The sequence below is a fragment of the Dysidea avara genome, chromosome 10 (genome assembly GCF_963678975.1).
Source record: "Dysidea avara chromosome 10, odDysAvar1.4, whole genome shotgun sequence".
Classification (NCBI taxonomy): Eukaryota; Metazoa; Porifera; class Demospongiae; order Dictyoceratida; family Dysideidae; genus Dysidea; species Dysidea avara.
Window position 1 is genome coordinate 13,900,450 of NC_089281.1, and position 14,116 is coordinate 13,914,565.

The 14,116-nt window shown below is 37.5% G+C and overlaps 1 protein-coding gene across 1 annotated transcript; it reads right to left on the reverse strand.

Moving 5' to 3' along the window:
* Window positions 1-1,036: 1,036 nt before the first annotated feature.
* Window positions 1,037-8,463, reverse strand: LOC136268481 (uncharacterized). The gene is made up of 3 exons (XM_066063837.1): window positions 7,063-8,463; window positions 6,916-7,011; window positions 1,037-2,135 (listed from the first exon to the last, which is right to left on the reverse strand). Exons 1-3 carry the CDS (start codon window positions 8,074-8,076, stop codon window positions 1,158-1,160), a joined length of 2,088 nt encoding a protein of 695 aa, XP_065919909.1. The 5' UTR covers window positions 8,077-8,463; the 3' UTR covers window positions 1,037-1,157.
* Window positions 8,464-14,116: the final 5,653 nt, after the last annotated feature.

Consider the following 14,116-nt stretch of genomic DNA (forward strand, 5'->3'; position numbering starts at 1 on the left):
ATTGAACAACAAACATATGTACATCATGTAATGCTACATGTGCTCTATTTAGAACATTATCCTACACAGTACCCATTACACTTTAATGGAAGTATAATATCACTGTAATACATGAAGAATATTTATGTGCATTATCCATCACATGGTATGGCTATATAACAGCAAATGTACATTTTCAATTGCTGTTTTACACATATATAATTCACTCGTGGCAATCACCCGGCAAGAATTGATGTAATGCCATTATGCTATCACACTTTACTGAGTCAGTTCAGCTTGTCTTATTTCCACCATAGTCACTGCTATATAGATGTGGGTATGGAAGAGATGTATAGTATTTCAAACTTATGGCCTGATTTTAGAGTTTTAATTTTATAAACTCAACAATGGATCATGTGAATCCAATACCTCTTATTCTGTGTGGTATAGGGAAGCAGTAGCTATATGTGTAGAAAAATTTACCAGGTTGCTAGGCAACAGCAAATAAATTTAATTAACCCATCATAGATTTTGTCCTTCTGCAACTTTTCAAACATACTAAATATAACATCGGTAGGACAAGGCAGATGTCTTACCGCAAACCTTCATCACTTGTGCTAGAGTTACAATCAAGTAATTAATCACAAATACTAGCTACTTCTAGTTGTTGCTATGCACCATTTTAAAATTATTCAAGTAACAGTGACAATACACACACTGTATTTAAGCACCAATCTGAATGTCCCTAACAGCAAATCAAGTACATTATAGTACATATCATGATGACAAATGCATCATGTGTGCTGGGAAAACAATGGATACTCAAGTACTAAGGCTTAAAATTCTTAACAAGTATCTGAGTAATTGTTTCAGCCCTAAAACTATAGAAGTGAAATCATATCACAATCCATAGCAATGAGTGCATGAAAATCTGCATGTGTAATCAAATAACTAGTATTCACTTTAAGAGTTTCTTACTATATAGTGCATGCATGGCCACACATGGATCAAGCACTTAGTTCAGATGCCTGAAGCATTTGTTTAAGGGTTTAAACTTTAAGTAGACAAAAAACCATTTCACTGCTATATATATACTTATATTAAGAGAATAGAAGTCATGGAAACATTTCAGGTACATGCAATAATACATGCAGCCACTCTACACACTTTACCATTCTTTATATTGGTTCAGGTTGTCCAAGTTCAACTGTAGTTTGACTAGATGATTTACATATTGTCATACTTCCTGTTGTGGTGCAACCTCCAATAATAATAACTGCATTATTGTTGATTGTTGCTACAGCTGTGTATGATCTAGGTGATGACAATGATGCAATGATCTTCCATGACTTGCTAGAAGTATCATACATCTTAACATCTGTTGTTGGTGTACCACTTTTGTTGTATCCACCGATTACTACTGGTGGTGATGAACTGGGGACCAGGGTTGTACCCCAGTGAGTACTAGCAGTCACTGCAATCCACATGGCAGGTTTGCTATTAGATTGATATCGATGGCACGATTTTGTGATACAGGTAACTGGTAGCTTGCATGCTCTATTGTATCGCCTCGAATCAGCACCAGCATATCCCACTATCAAAAAGTGATCATCTGAGATAATGGGTGTGAAGGCCCACATTGGATCAGGAAGATGAATATTTATTTTCTTCCAATGGGAGTTTTCTACCCAGTCAAGGATTTCGATGTCATTATGAGTTGTGTCATTTACTGTTCCTCCAGCAACAATAACATGCTCTAGATGACTAACCACCCCTGGTTTGCTCCTCCTTGAGAGAAGGTGAGGATAATAAGATGTCCAAGTTAAACTAGTTTCATCAAATGTAGAAACTTTATTGGTTATCATCTTACTAGTAGACAAGTATCCACCAATAATAGCTAATTTGCCGCCGATGATATGAGGAATACCACGATAGTGACCGGAGGGAGGCAACTTCCCCCACAGATCAGTGTTAATGTCATAAACATATACTTGATGCTTTGTGTCATCAATTGGACCAGCTCCACCAGAAACATAAACCTTCTTGTCTTGTACTGCAACATATGGCTCATACATTGGAGCAGGAAGATTAGCCAACTGGACCCATTTCATTTGGTACCTGCCACTGGTAAGTGTTGGCATTAAAGGAGGTGAATCCTGGGTAAATATTAATGAAGTATATAATTGAGCTATATAAAAGTTTATATGCTCTTGTATACCATATTTATCCATATTAAAGCCAGTGCTTATTATACAACCAAGTACTAAGAATAATACGAAATGAGGTTAAAATTACATCATAAATAATAATAATGAATGAAATAAATAATTAAATTATATAATGCCCAGCACCACACCCATGGGAGAAAATTAGCGACCAGGAGCGACCATCCACAGGTCTACTACTAACTTGTCTACTAATCGTTTGTGCCCAGTTCTTCGTTCAGACAAGTGCCAGTTGCCACTGTAAGCCGTCCCAAGTCGCCATGCCAGCTGTCAGTACATGCGTTCAGGTGGATTATTAACAGAGGTAGACTTGACTATGTTTTCATGTTGTAATACTGTTTGCATTGTTTGTTTGTACTGTGTTTGTATTTAACTACCCAGTAAATATTATCTCCTATTGCTGTGAAGTGCCAATCACTACTGTAACTGCCATTCAGTGTCTGCACACTACCGATGTGCCATATCCATGAGTATTCCTTTGAAGGTACTGCCACCTTTCACAGCGATCTGCTATACGTTTTATTTCATCTTGCAGTGTATCCAAGACACCATCTGACCATTTTTTGACATATCAGCCCATCTCATACTTAAAAATGTAACTCAACGGATGAGTCAGATAATGGTTGTGTGTGACACATAGTGGAAATACTCGGCTTCTTTTGTCCCAGATATCACTGTGGTCTGCCTTTGGCAACTCCAGCCATGTCTTAATCCATCACCATGATCCATCCTCAACTGGAATCACATGAGGAGGGCACAAATTGTGTACAGATACATAAATTAATATCCTAGACTTAATTAAGCATTCGTTGGTCAGTATGAATTCTTAAGGCCTGCTATATATGTATTATAATTGCATTTATGTGCCAACACGCACACACTGTACTGGTCATGCACTGCCTTATTGGTAGGTTGTCCCATTGGTAATTGTACTTGGTTGTATTTGCCCCAGGCCTAGATAAGCTATAATTTTAATAAATGCCAGAGTCACATGCTATACTAGAGTCTATATACTGCCCCACTTGTTTCACTGTTGCAAGTGCAGATTGCAAACTGAAAGTCAATTATACAAGCACTCTCAGCACCACTTCATTCACAACTACCTTGTGCCTTGTGTGCTCTAAGAAATAAACATCTAGGCCTTACTAGACGCTGGGCTTGTTTAAATGCTGGTCTAATATCAGTACGATATAGTACTGTTTAGTAGGTACTCCCTCCTAAAATGAATGATACCTGCACATTAAAAACCATCATGTATTATAAGTGACAATAAGCACCTTCATAGAAGAGTCTTAACTTTATGGTCTATAAGCATCAAATCCAGCATTGAAAACACAGAAGCCGAATATTGAATCAAACAATCCAAAAGCCAATTTTGGTATACCTACCTGCAGGGTTCATAAGGCTAGAAGCTAGATGAATCAGCGTATGGCCATCATTTCATGCCACAACTGAAAACAAATTCACATGTGGCATATGATTCGTCTACCACCTCCTGTACTTTGCCTTTCTTTTTATCCTCAGTGGTTTCCTTCTGTATTGACATTTTCCTGAGAGTGGGAAAGTCCCTACTTTGGCACATTGGCTATAACAATTATTTTGCTCAATGCCAAAGTAGGGACTTTCCCACTGAGCTATGCTGTAATACCATCATTCATCTCTTGTTTCACTACTTTTTGCTGCATAGATCCCTACTTCATTAAATTAAAATACTATTAAAATTTAACATTATTGTAGCTATTATTGGTTATCATTATCACCTTTTAAACCTGGAGACTGCACCTTTTTACAGTTGAGCAATTTTGGATAGCTCACATGACTCAAAATACAACTTCCTTAGTACCTAACTCCTTTAACAGTAGCCACCAATGGCAAAATATGGCAAGGATATGAGAAACTAATAAATAGTTGGTACCTTACTTAATTGCGTGTCTTTTAGACAATCTGATGATGTATTTGTGGCCCAAGGGTTACAGGAAATCGTTTCTAAGTTAACAGCAAAAATCATTTAGTTTGACAACACAATAGTAGTGAGTAACAATGTAATACTCTGACAGAGCAGTCAAATGTACTCTAATAGAGCATTCATGTATTAACAGAATTATAAAAGAGAGAAGGAACTTTTATCATTGGATTCAGACTATTGAATTTCATGTTATTCCATGGGGAACTCTAGCTCCCTCATAATACTCAATATCTCTACTACAGTGTTACAGGCAAACAGAGTTGGAGAAGAAGAAGATGCACGAAGAGAGGGTACAGAAGGTGGAACACGGAACTGTTACTCCTTTGGCTTTTTCATGCACTGGAGGATGGCTACTGTAGTTTACAAACGTATTGCTACTTTGTTGTTTGAGCATTCTAGGGAGTCTTACAGTAGAACACTTCACTGGTTGAGGTGCAAGTTAACTTTTTCTTTACTCCACTCAGCAATAACTTGTCTAAGGGGATTTAGGTGAGGTTCCACTATAGACAATAATTCAGCAACTCTCAACACACATTAGGCCAACTGCTGAATCCTTAAAAGAAGAAGAATGAAAGTGATGATTAAATGTCAGTTATCTGGACCGCACTTATCTGGATTCTTGGTTAATCAAACTGTGGAAATGACTGCTCTATTAGAGTAGTGACTGTTCTATTCGAGTAGTTGAAAATACTGACATTAAAAAAAATTCTTTATGCTAATTTATACACAGTTTCAGAAGTTCAGACTTATGGACCACCCTTGGTCCCAAGGGGTTCAGATAACTGAGGTTCCACTGTACTTTTTATTACTTGGAACCCTATTTCATTTTTCAATTTCAATAGAATAGGAATGATTGGTGGGTAGACAACTTATAGGAGCAAAGAATAGAAGGAAAAGATAAGTGAAGCTGCCAGGCTGGTTTGAGTTCAGTGGAGACTCTCTATCCACTCAGAGGACTTGTGACAGTCCTAGAAGCATCCAGCTAATTGCTGTAGTCAGGCTGAGTCCATACAGATCATCACTACTGAATTTGCAATTCGTTCCAAAACCATGAGAGCAGAAAGCAGATCCAGTAAAGTGGCAGAAGGAGACTAGAGATAATCAACTTATAGTGTAAAGTGTAGCGACACCCAGGGCTAAAATTAAAATGTGTGAATTCATAAGTGATTAGCATTGGTACCTGCCCTTTGTGTAGGACCATTTCACATTCATAACTGCAACAACTTCAGGGAGGTGATATACCAGCTGAGCTGTTTATCCTGTGGTTTGCTACGGAATGCAGCTGAAGTTTTCTATACATCATGAACTTCAACATACTGTAGTGGACGAAGGAAGCATGTAGAAGCTTGCAATAAACTTTGTGACGTAGCCAAATCAGAGTTTTATTTCACGTGTGAATCATTGCAACACACATAGGTGATTCTAAGGGGGGTCATGGACTCCCTGCTGAAAAGTAACTTTTAAAAGATCAGTTGCACTATAAATTGGAATTGTTATTTTTCATGCTTTTTTAGTATAAATTTTAGGCTGTAAATAGCAAAAATCCTGCAGTGTCTGGGGGCTGCACCCCCAGACATTCTACTTTATATTACAGCCATACAACAATAGTCACTACTTGGCCCTCTGTAGGCCAGGTCTAGAATCACCACTGTCAACATGTGCACAGATTAGTAAGTAAGCATCATCAATAGCTGACATATGAAAAAGTGTGTGATGAAAAGGTGGCACTGAGAACAAAAAATTGTCACAGGCAGGAACGGACCTTTGGGTTAACAGTTCTATCGTGATACTACTTCATTCATCCAGCTGCAGAATTTTCATCTTGTTTGGCAGGAAACTCTACAAGCAATTGTACATTAGAAGCTTCGAGATAAAACAATTATAAAGAAATTCAAGCCATTATAACTTACCAAGGATAGTGAGCACTCGTCTGAAATCTACATGCTTTGGATTATTTCCAAAATTCAGTTACATAATTTTCAAGATCAAATTAAAATAATTATGAATTACATAAATCATACATCATAACCCTGTGATTATGCAATCAACATGGTGCTTGAAATTGACATCATCATGTAGTGATGCACCGATACCAATACTAGTATTGATATCTGCCCTATTTTTGTGGTATCGGACTTGCATCAGTAAAGCTAAAAACGCCTGATGCCAACCAATACTTTGTATGCCATCATTTAATTGCTTTACAAGATGGCGGCATATGTAGTGCATTGAACGGAGTTGAGTGACAACCGATATAAGCCATGAATTCTTTAAAGAAGCTAGCTGCTAGCATTAAAAATAATAAGCCACAGAATAAGATTCATTGAAGCCATACATGAATGACTGCTATCTGCAGTCGATGAGATCAGCAAATCTGTTTAGTGAGCTGGTGGAAATGAAGAATCGGTATCAGATATCGGTATCAGCCAATCCCACCTAAAATGTATCAGTATAGGATTGGTAGTGAAAATATTATGAAGTCCTTTGATTGAAGTATGTATATTGTTTCTTAGCTAGGAAAGCTACTGGCTAGATGGCTGGAAAGTGGGCTCTGATTTTTGTGCATTAGAAGTTGAATACCATGAGATGATGAAGCATGACCAACCTTCTCTTACTTTTATCTGTCATGTACCTACATATACCTTGACCACATGACACTGTGAACCTTGCATATAGCTTGATACATCAGTGCAGACTATTTTTTTTCTCTTGTGCTGAATTTTATAATACTTCTTATTTACTCACAGTTTTCAACTTTCCTTTTACAGTTGATCGTCCTCCTGCAGCTACACCATTATGCTGGCTGGCAACTTGTTGCTTTAGGACACCCTCTGTGGAGGGCTGTGATAACAATACATACAATTATCAGAAGCAAACTACAAAAGCCCTCACCAAGTGCTGTTTCAAAAGTTTGATTTCTGTATCCATATCATGTAATTTACTCCTCAACTGCTCTACTTGTTGGTAAAGAGTGATAACATCTTGTGGGGACTCCTTTGTGTGGCCATCCTTACTCACTTGTATCCTCTCACAGACAGCTGTTATTGTTGGCCTCATATTAGGATCATTATCAAGACACTCCTCTACCAGTGGCCTCAATACTTCAGCGTCTCCTTCCATTTTATTCAGGTAGTGCTGACGACGCTCAACTTCAGACAAGGCCACCATTTTTCTCGTATTGGGGTCAAACCGCACTTGATCAGATGGACGAGGCCATTGTTGGTTAAACGTGTGAAGAACTATTCCAGCAAATGAAAACATGTCCATTGGAGGTCCATACATTGGGGTATTGGAGAGACTCTCGGGAGACATAAAATCAACTGTTCCTGGAGCTTTAGTCATTGTCTTTCTACTATCACCCTTTATCACCTTGGCTACTCCAAGATCACTAATCTTTGCCACATGATGTGCTGTCAATAAAATGTTGTTAGGGGAGAGGTCTCGATGGACAATGGGAGGATCATGATTATGAAGGTAGCACAGACCAAGGGAGACATCATGGACAATTGAAAATTTTACATGGATAGGAATCTTCTCGTGTTTGTCCACTAGTGAGGTCAAGTTATCCGCCATCATCTCCATAACCATTACTGGTAGCCGCATCCTTCTCTGAACACCGCCCGCCCCAGCAGACGGATAATAAACACCTAGGAACTGTATGACGTTGGGATGACGTAATGTACTGCATTGACGACATTCCCTCATAAACAACTCGGCTGTTTGCTGCATTTGCACACGCCCAGTTCCTTCGACCAAAATGGAGTGGATTTCTTTGGCAGCACAGATTGTCCCGCAATATTTGACTGCATAAACTCTCCCGTAAGCACCGCGTCCCAGCTCCTGATCATGATCAAGCGGTGTTACTTCCTTCAGAACGAGGCCTTGAAATTCATCCCTGAAAGCCATTCCTCAGTAAGGAGCTTTATGCCTTTTCCCTGGCGGTGCGCAACAAACTTACAAAAATTAAATTTAAGGTTACGGTATAGTCACGGGCAATCATTCAAAATTTTGAATGCCTATCGATTCTTTTTGAGAAGACCATAAAACCAGTCTAGCAGCGTGAAAAGTTTCAAATGAAGGTGAAGCCCTTCATATTTAATGTTTTTATGTAGCTACAGTGTAGTTTGAGGCAGGTGGAACACTACAATTGTTGTAGTAACACAAGTAAGCCAGCCCGTACATCGCTCAGTTCCAGCTGTCACTACCATGTTTTTCCGCCGCCAAATACAGCAAAAGCTGTAGGTTGTATTGGCATTTCTAGGGCATAGTGATACTGTATATTAAATTTGTTAGGTCCTGTGGAAGCGTTTTTGGCGTGTTTCTTCCCAGTGACTCGGATACAAGCCTTCAAAGAGCTTGTTTCACCTGAAAAAACTATTAAAAGTTCAATAAAACGTCTATACTACCAGTAACTTAAAAAATCGCTTCCACAGGACCTAGATATTTTAGTTGTTTAGCCACTTGTGTTGAAATTATAAGGATTCAGTAATCTGTTAGTCTGGTTTTTGGCGGCGCGTTTTTATAAAACATCGCTCTGTTGTAGACCACACACCCAAGAACAGTCGTTGTTCTGTAGTAAAAACAAACAAGCACAATTAGTTGTATTGCTAATGTTCTATACCATATGCGTATTTTGTACCATACGCGTATGGTACATACCATATGCGTATACGCGTACGGTACAACCATACGCGTATGGTACGGAAAATCATACCATCTGAGTATACAGTAGCTAACCTGGTAGCTATGCGTATAATATCAAGCAGAAGGTTTTTGCACTGCCATACCTATTGACTACCCCGGATGGCACTCTGCTTTCATTTATTTTAGGGAAGAGGGAGGGGGGAGACGCTAGTCTCGCTTAGCGGTTTCTGTTCAGTGAAGATCGAGATACTCTATAATAGAGCAATCATATTTAGCTATTCTAGTCTCTAGAGCTGAGATGTATTTAGCTTTACTGCGATTAAGATATAATTTGCTTTACTGCATGATGCAAATTAACCACCTTGTTGATATCCCGGCAGCAAATCCATTTCTGACACCCATATCCACTCATAGTACCAGAGGTCATAATATGAGATTTATGCAACCAATGACACGGATTGATTCTTATATGTACTCCATTTTCCCTTCGGCAATCAAAATCTGGAAAGATCTACCCCAAAATGTGATTGATTCCAATAATATTGATCAGTTCAAACAAAAATTAGCTATTATTTAATTTGTATACTTGCATGTATGTATGTTGTGACCTGTGCACTATACTCTAGTAGAGGTCTGCACAGTATTACCTCCAATAATAATAATAAACCTATATATTTAAAATAAAGCATTCCTTAAAATAAAAGAATATTGATGGCATGATATGTGACTGGGCCTGCAAAAACAGGGCATGTGGGCACATGATTTTTGTGTACTTTTTCAAACTTCCTTGACCCATAACTTTCTGTACCATTATGTTATGACAGTGAAATTTCTAGCTCTTAGTATGCATTTAATTGGCTTTATGATGCAAGATACAGAATGCAAATATTCTGTTCCATTACTGAGATATGACTTGTAGTGTGATGGGGTGTAGTTTGTGCCCACATGCCCTATTTTTGCAGGCCCGGTCACATATATTGCATGACTATATATATAAGTGATGAAACTGACATCTTGATTTAGGACAATATATGATAAAAACAATCATGAATTCATCACACTGTTGGCAAATCCAGTCTTGAATTGTGTTTAGTCCTGCTGATCTGGTAAGATCTGATGGAATTCTACATAGTCAAAATTAATAAAGGTCAATCGTCTGGGTTGGAAGCTTTACGAAAAACATGATAACACCTAGCTACATATATACAGTATGTGTAAATGCTATTGATTTGAAAATACACAAGCTAGTATACTGTATGTTCTTTAGAATAGTTGAGTTAAAATGACAGGATTTGTGAAAAGGTACCTTTTCTACACATATTACATACCAGCAAACAAAATGGTGTAACACTTGACTCCTTATACACTGATAAACTTGCTCTTAGTATCAAAATGCTGCTAGATACTAGTAGCTACTGTACACTCATGGATAATTGCAGGCAATTATAAGGTATATGTTCAAAAAATTATGAAACCCTGAAGTTCAAAATATATGCATGGGTAAAATTTTGTGTGTGAAAAAGGTACATTTTTGCAAATATGGTCACAAATTATCTAGCTGTTGCATAGCAACTGCACACACTGACAACATATGGTAAATTTTAATTTTTGTTTCTTCTTCCACACAGTACATTGTGGCTGCAATTGCTACACATATATTGCTTCCTATTAGATTTGTGGTCCATTGTTTAATTGATATAATGAAAATCAAAAACTAGGCCATTATTACATAATGCTGTGCCTCCTTCATATCTGTAATAGAGTTAATGATGTAATGTAATTATGCATATAGCTATATCTGTAATATTATTGTAGTTATTATTGTGTTCTTTCAGTTATTGATTAATAATATTATAATTATTTATACAGTGGCCTGTTTTACCTATAAACGGTCTGCCCAAGAGCCTACGCTTCCCTACAATTAGAACAATACCCACACACATGTGTTTACAAATACACCTGAAGATAGTCAAAGATTAGTACAATAATTAAAAGCTATAGAGCGATATTACCCAAAAACTCTACTAGGGGCTTCTCTATACTTGTATATATATATGAACTTTGTAAAAATGTGTTAGGGTTTAAAGGTGCCCAATTATCCTTTCAACATAAAACAAGAGCAGTATACTCCTTGCCGTACTCAGAAACTGAAATTTGAAGTTTGATATTATAAAGCATTTATTTAGGACAAAAGACATTGATTTCTGTGAGGCTGTAGAATTGTGCCAGCATATTGATATTCACGAATTTTCAATGAATATAACAGGAATGCATAGTAATATAAACACTAAGCCAGTAGAGGTATAGCATTGTAGCTAAATATAAACAAAAGATTTTTGATATAATTATCCATATAAATACGCATTAAAATACTGCATTCTGATTGGTTAAAACATAGCAACCATATTAAATAATTTGCATCCATTGGCAATTTTTTCAGGCATATATATGTATATTATTTCATTAAATATTTTATTTCATTGTTGCTACATATAATCTTGTTTACCTTTAATTTGTTAGTATACACTTCCACTTAAAAATGGATATTTATGCCTGGTGGTGCTAAAGGATGTCGAGCAGACAATTTCAATCAGATGAGCTCAAGAAGTACAATGTAATGATTGCTCAAACAGAGGAAGACCTCACTGTTAAAATGAAGAGTAACCACAACTCTCAAGGAGTTCCCAGAGTAGGGAGGACTTAACACTCCTGGAGAGTAACCATTATTCTAAAGGAGTAACTGGGGAGTAACACATGCTCTGAAGGTGGTGTCACTTACTCTTCAGAGTAATGGTTATTCTCTTCAGAGTGTTGGCTACTCTCCATGGGGTGTTAATTCCTCCCTATATACATGCAATGGGAACTCTTCAGAGTGTTGGTTACTCTTTATTTTTAACAGTGCATGCTGGAGAATGCATGCTGATACAATAACATTGAGGAAGATATATAACTGCAGAGTCAGTTTGCAAATTAATGTATAAACCTACATGGCTGTAGCTTATAGCAATATTAGACATGCTATACTCTATAAGACTGATGTGCATATTAATTAATTGTGCAATAAATTTTTTTAAACTGTAGTTTGCTGAATCTTTGCTATTGAATGAGGCATGTGCATTGCCCACTGAGATGAAGCAGGAAACATAACATGGCAAAGATTTTATAGCAAGTTTATGAGTTCTAATGAATAATTCAGTAATGAATGTATATTATCTAGCATTGTTTATTTGTTAAGTGTGTTGTATAGCTATACTCACTACTTACTGTCATGCTTGTGGATGGGAAGGCAATGCACGTTTAGCTACTCTTATCTGAATGTACTCTTTAAAGTTAACAACATCCACATTAATTTTTGCTTTAGGTCCAGTGTGATGAATGTGAGTGGTGGTACTATTTACAGTATGTATAAACAAGAAAAGTACGTAAACAAGAAATTGGATCCTCAAAAGAAGAATGTACATAGTACAGTATATCAAAGCCATGTTGCACAACTGATGACACTTATGAAGTTCATTCAGTTTTCAAATTATTAGCTTTGCACAAGCAGTATATGTATAATTCAGTTAGAACTTACTAGCTACCATGCATGTTGTAATTGCTCTCCTTGCTTATTTACCCAATTGTGTTGTAAATTGTCAGATATCCACACTTATAATTGAGTATGATACCATGCATCTGCATGCTTCTGATAGCTATAAAGTAGCATACATGCATAGTACCATTCATTTCAGTGAAGTTCTGCAGACAAAGTGAGATAATGTACATAGGAATTAGGTACATCAGTATAGGACTATATATAGTGGGAAATGCATGAGCATAGCAAGGATAAAATGTATGTGTGTGCTGATGAATAAATCTATAGTTACAGCTCAGTGGTAGGCAGATTATTATGTTGTGTTCTAAGTTTATTCAGCTAGAAATGCTTGTAAAGACAGCCCATTGTAGCAAGGTGATGGCAAGGGTAGAAGACACTGAGAAAAGGCATAATACGCATACGGTACGTACCATACGCGTATGTCTATACCGTACGCGTATGGTACGGAAAATCGTACCGTACGCGTATGGTACATACCATACGCGTATGGTACATACCATACGCGTACGGTACAAAATACGCATATGGTATAGAACACTAACACAACACAGTTGTTGAAATTATTTATCCCTGCTTGGTTTAAAGCAGGTTTGGTAATTTGTTCCGCCCACGCATTTTAAACTATTCCGTAACCTTAAGGGTCCCAATGCAGAGCTCAAGTAAATACTCGCATACTTTCATGGCTTCGTAATTTGATTTTTAATTAATTTTTAGCTCAAATATTCGGCATAGCCGCTCTTACACATACAAAAAAAAACGAGCCACGTGACAGCTTGAGGGAAGTGTGAAGGAGGTGTGGCTTCGAATGGGACTGCAGAGCCGGTCATGGGACTGCAAAGCCGGTCTGCCTGGTCAGCGGAGCGGGTTTCTATAGAAACTGCATGGTCAAGCATGCATGGCCCTAAGTAGGTCTAGTAGCCTAGTAGGGCAGTCACCCCGTGATGTAGCTATGATTAAAACTACAGTGACGGATCTAGATGGGTTTCTGTGGTTTCGACGAAACCCCTTTAAATTTAGCTCAGCCATTATTGTTGTATTAACAATTTGTCATAGCAAACAACTAGTACCACTGTATTTCAATAGCTAGCATGCATGCACTGATCAGTGCAATTGCACTTAACTAGCCAACACCATTTATAGCCACTAAACCCTCAGCACTGAACACTTCACCTTTTTACGATCGAGATACTCTAATAGAGCAGTCAAGTAACTACTCTAATAGAGCAATCAAAACTACACCTTTAATCTCGCCTTTAATAATGACAACTCAATATTAACATTTGCCCTAATGGTCTGATGCGATCTAAAAAAAAACCTTTGCCCTATATAAAGCATTGGATTTATTGTAATTGCTAACTAAAAGTCGAGCTAAAAGTAGCCTAAAAAAATTTTTTTTTAAATAAAAAAAGCTAAAAGTAGCCTCAGAACTTCTAAAATGCGTGGTCTATTTATTCAACGAAAAATATTCAATTTACATTTTTTGACGGTGAACGAATACCACAAACCCCATACAAAAGTTCGGGTAGCAAATGCGGCTCGAGCTATAACTCGCCAATGACACTACGAACTCCGGTATTCTTTCCAGCTACCATTCTATACAGGTAAAGGAATCTATCGATCTGGGAGAAGTGCTGGTAAGTGGTCTATTTTTTGAGATTCGCATTTTTCTACGTAAGGTAAATGCGGGTATTTCCGGACAGCGCACAA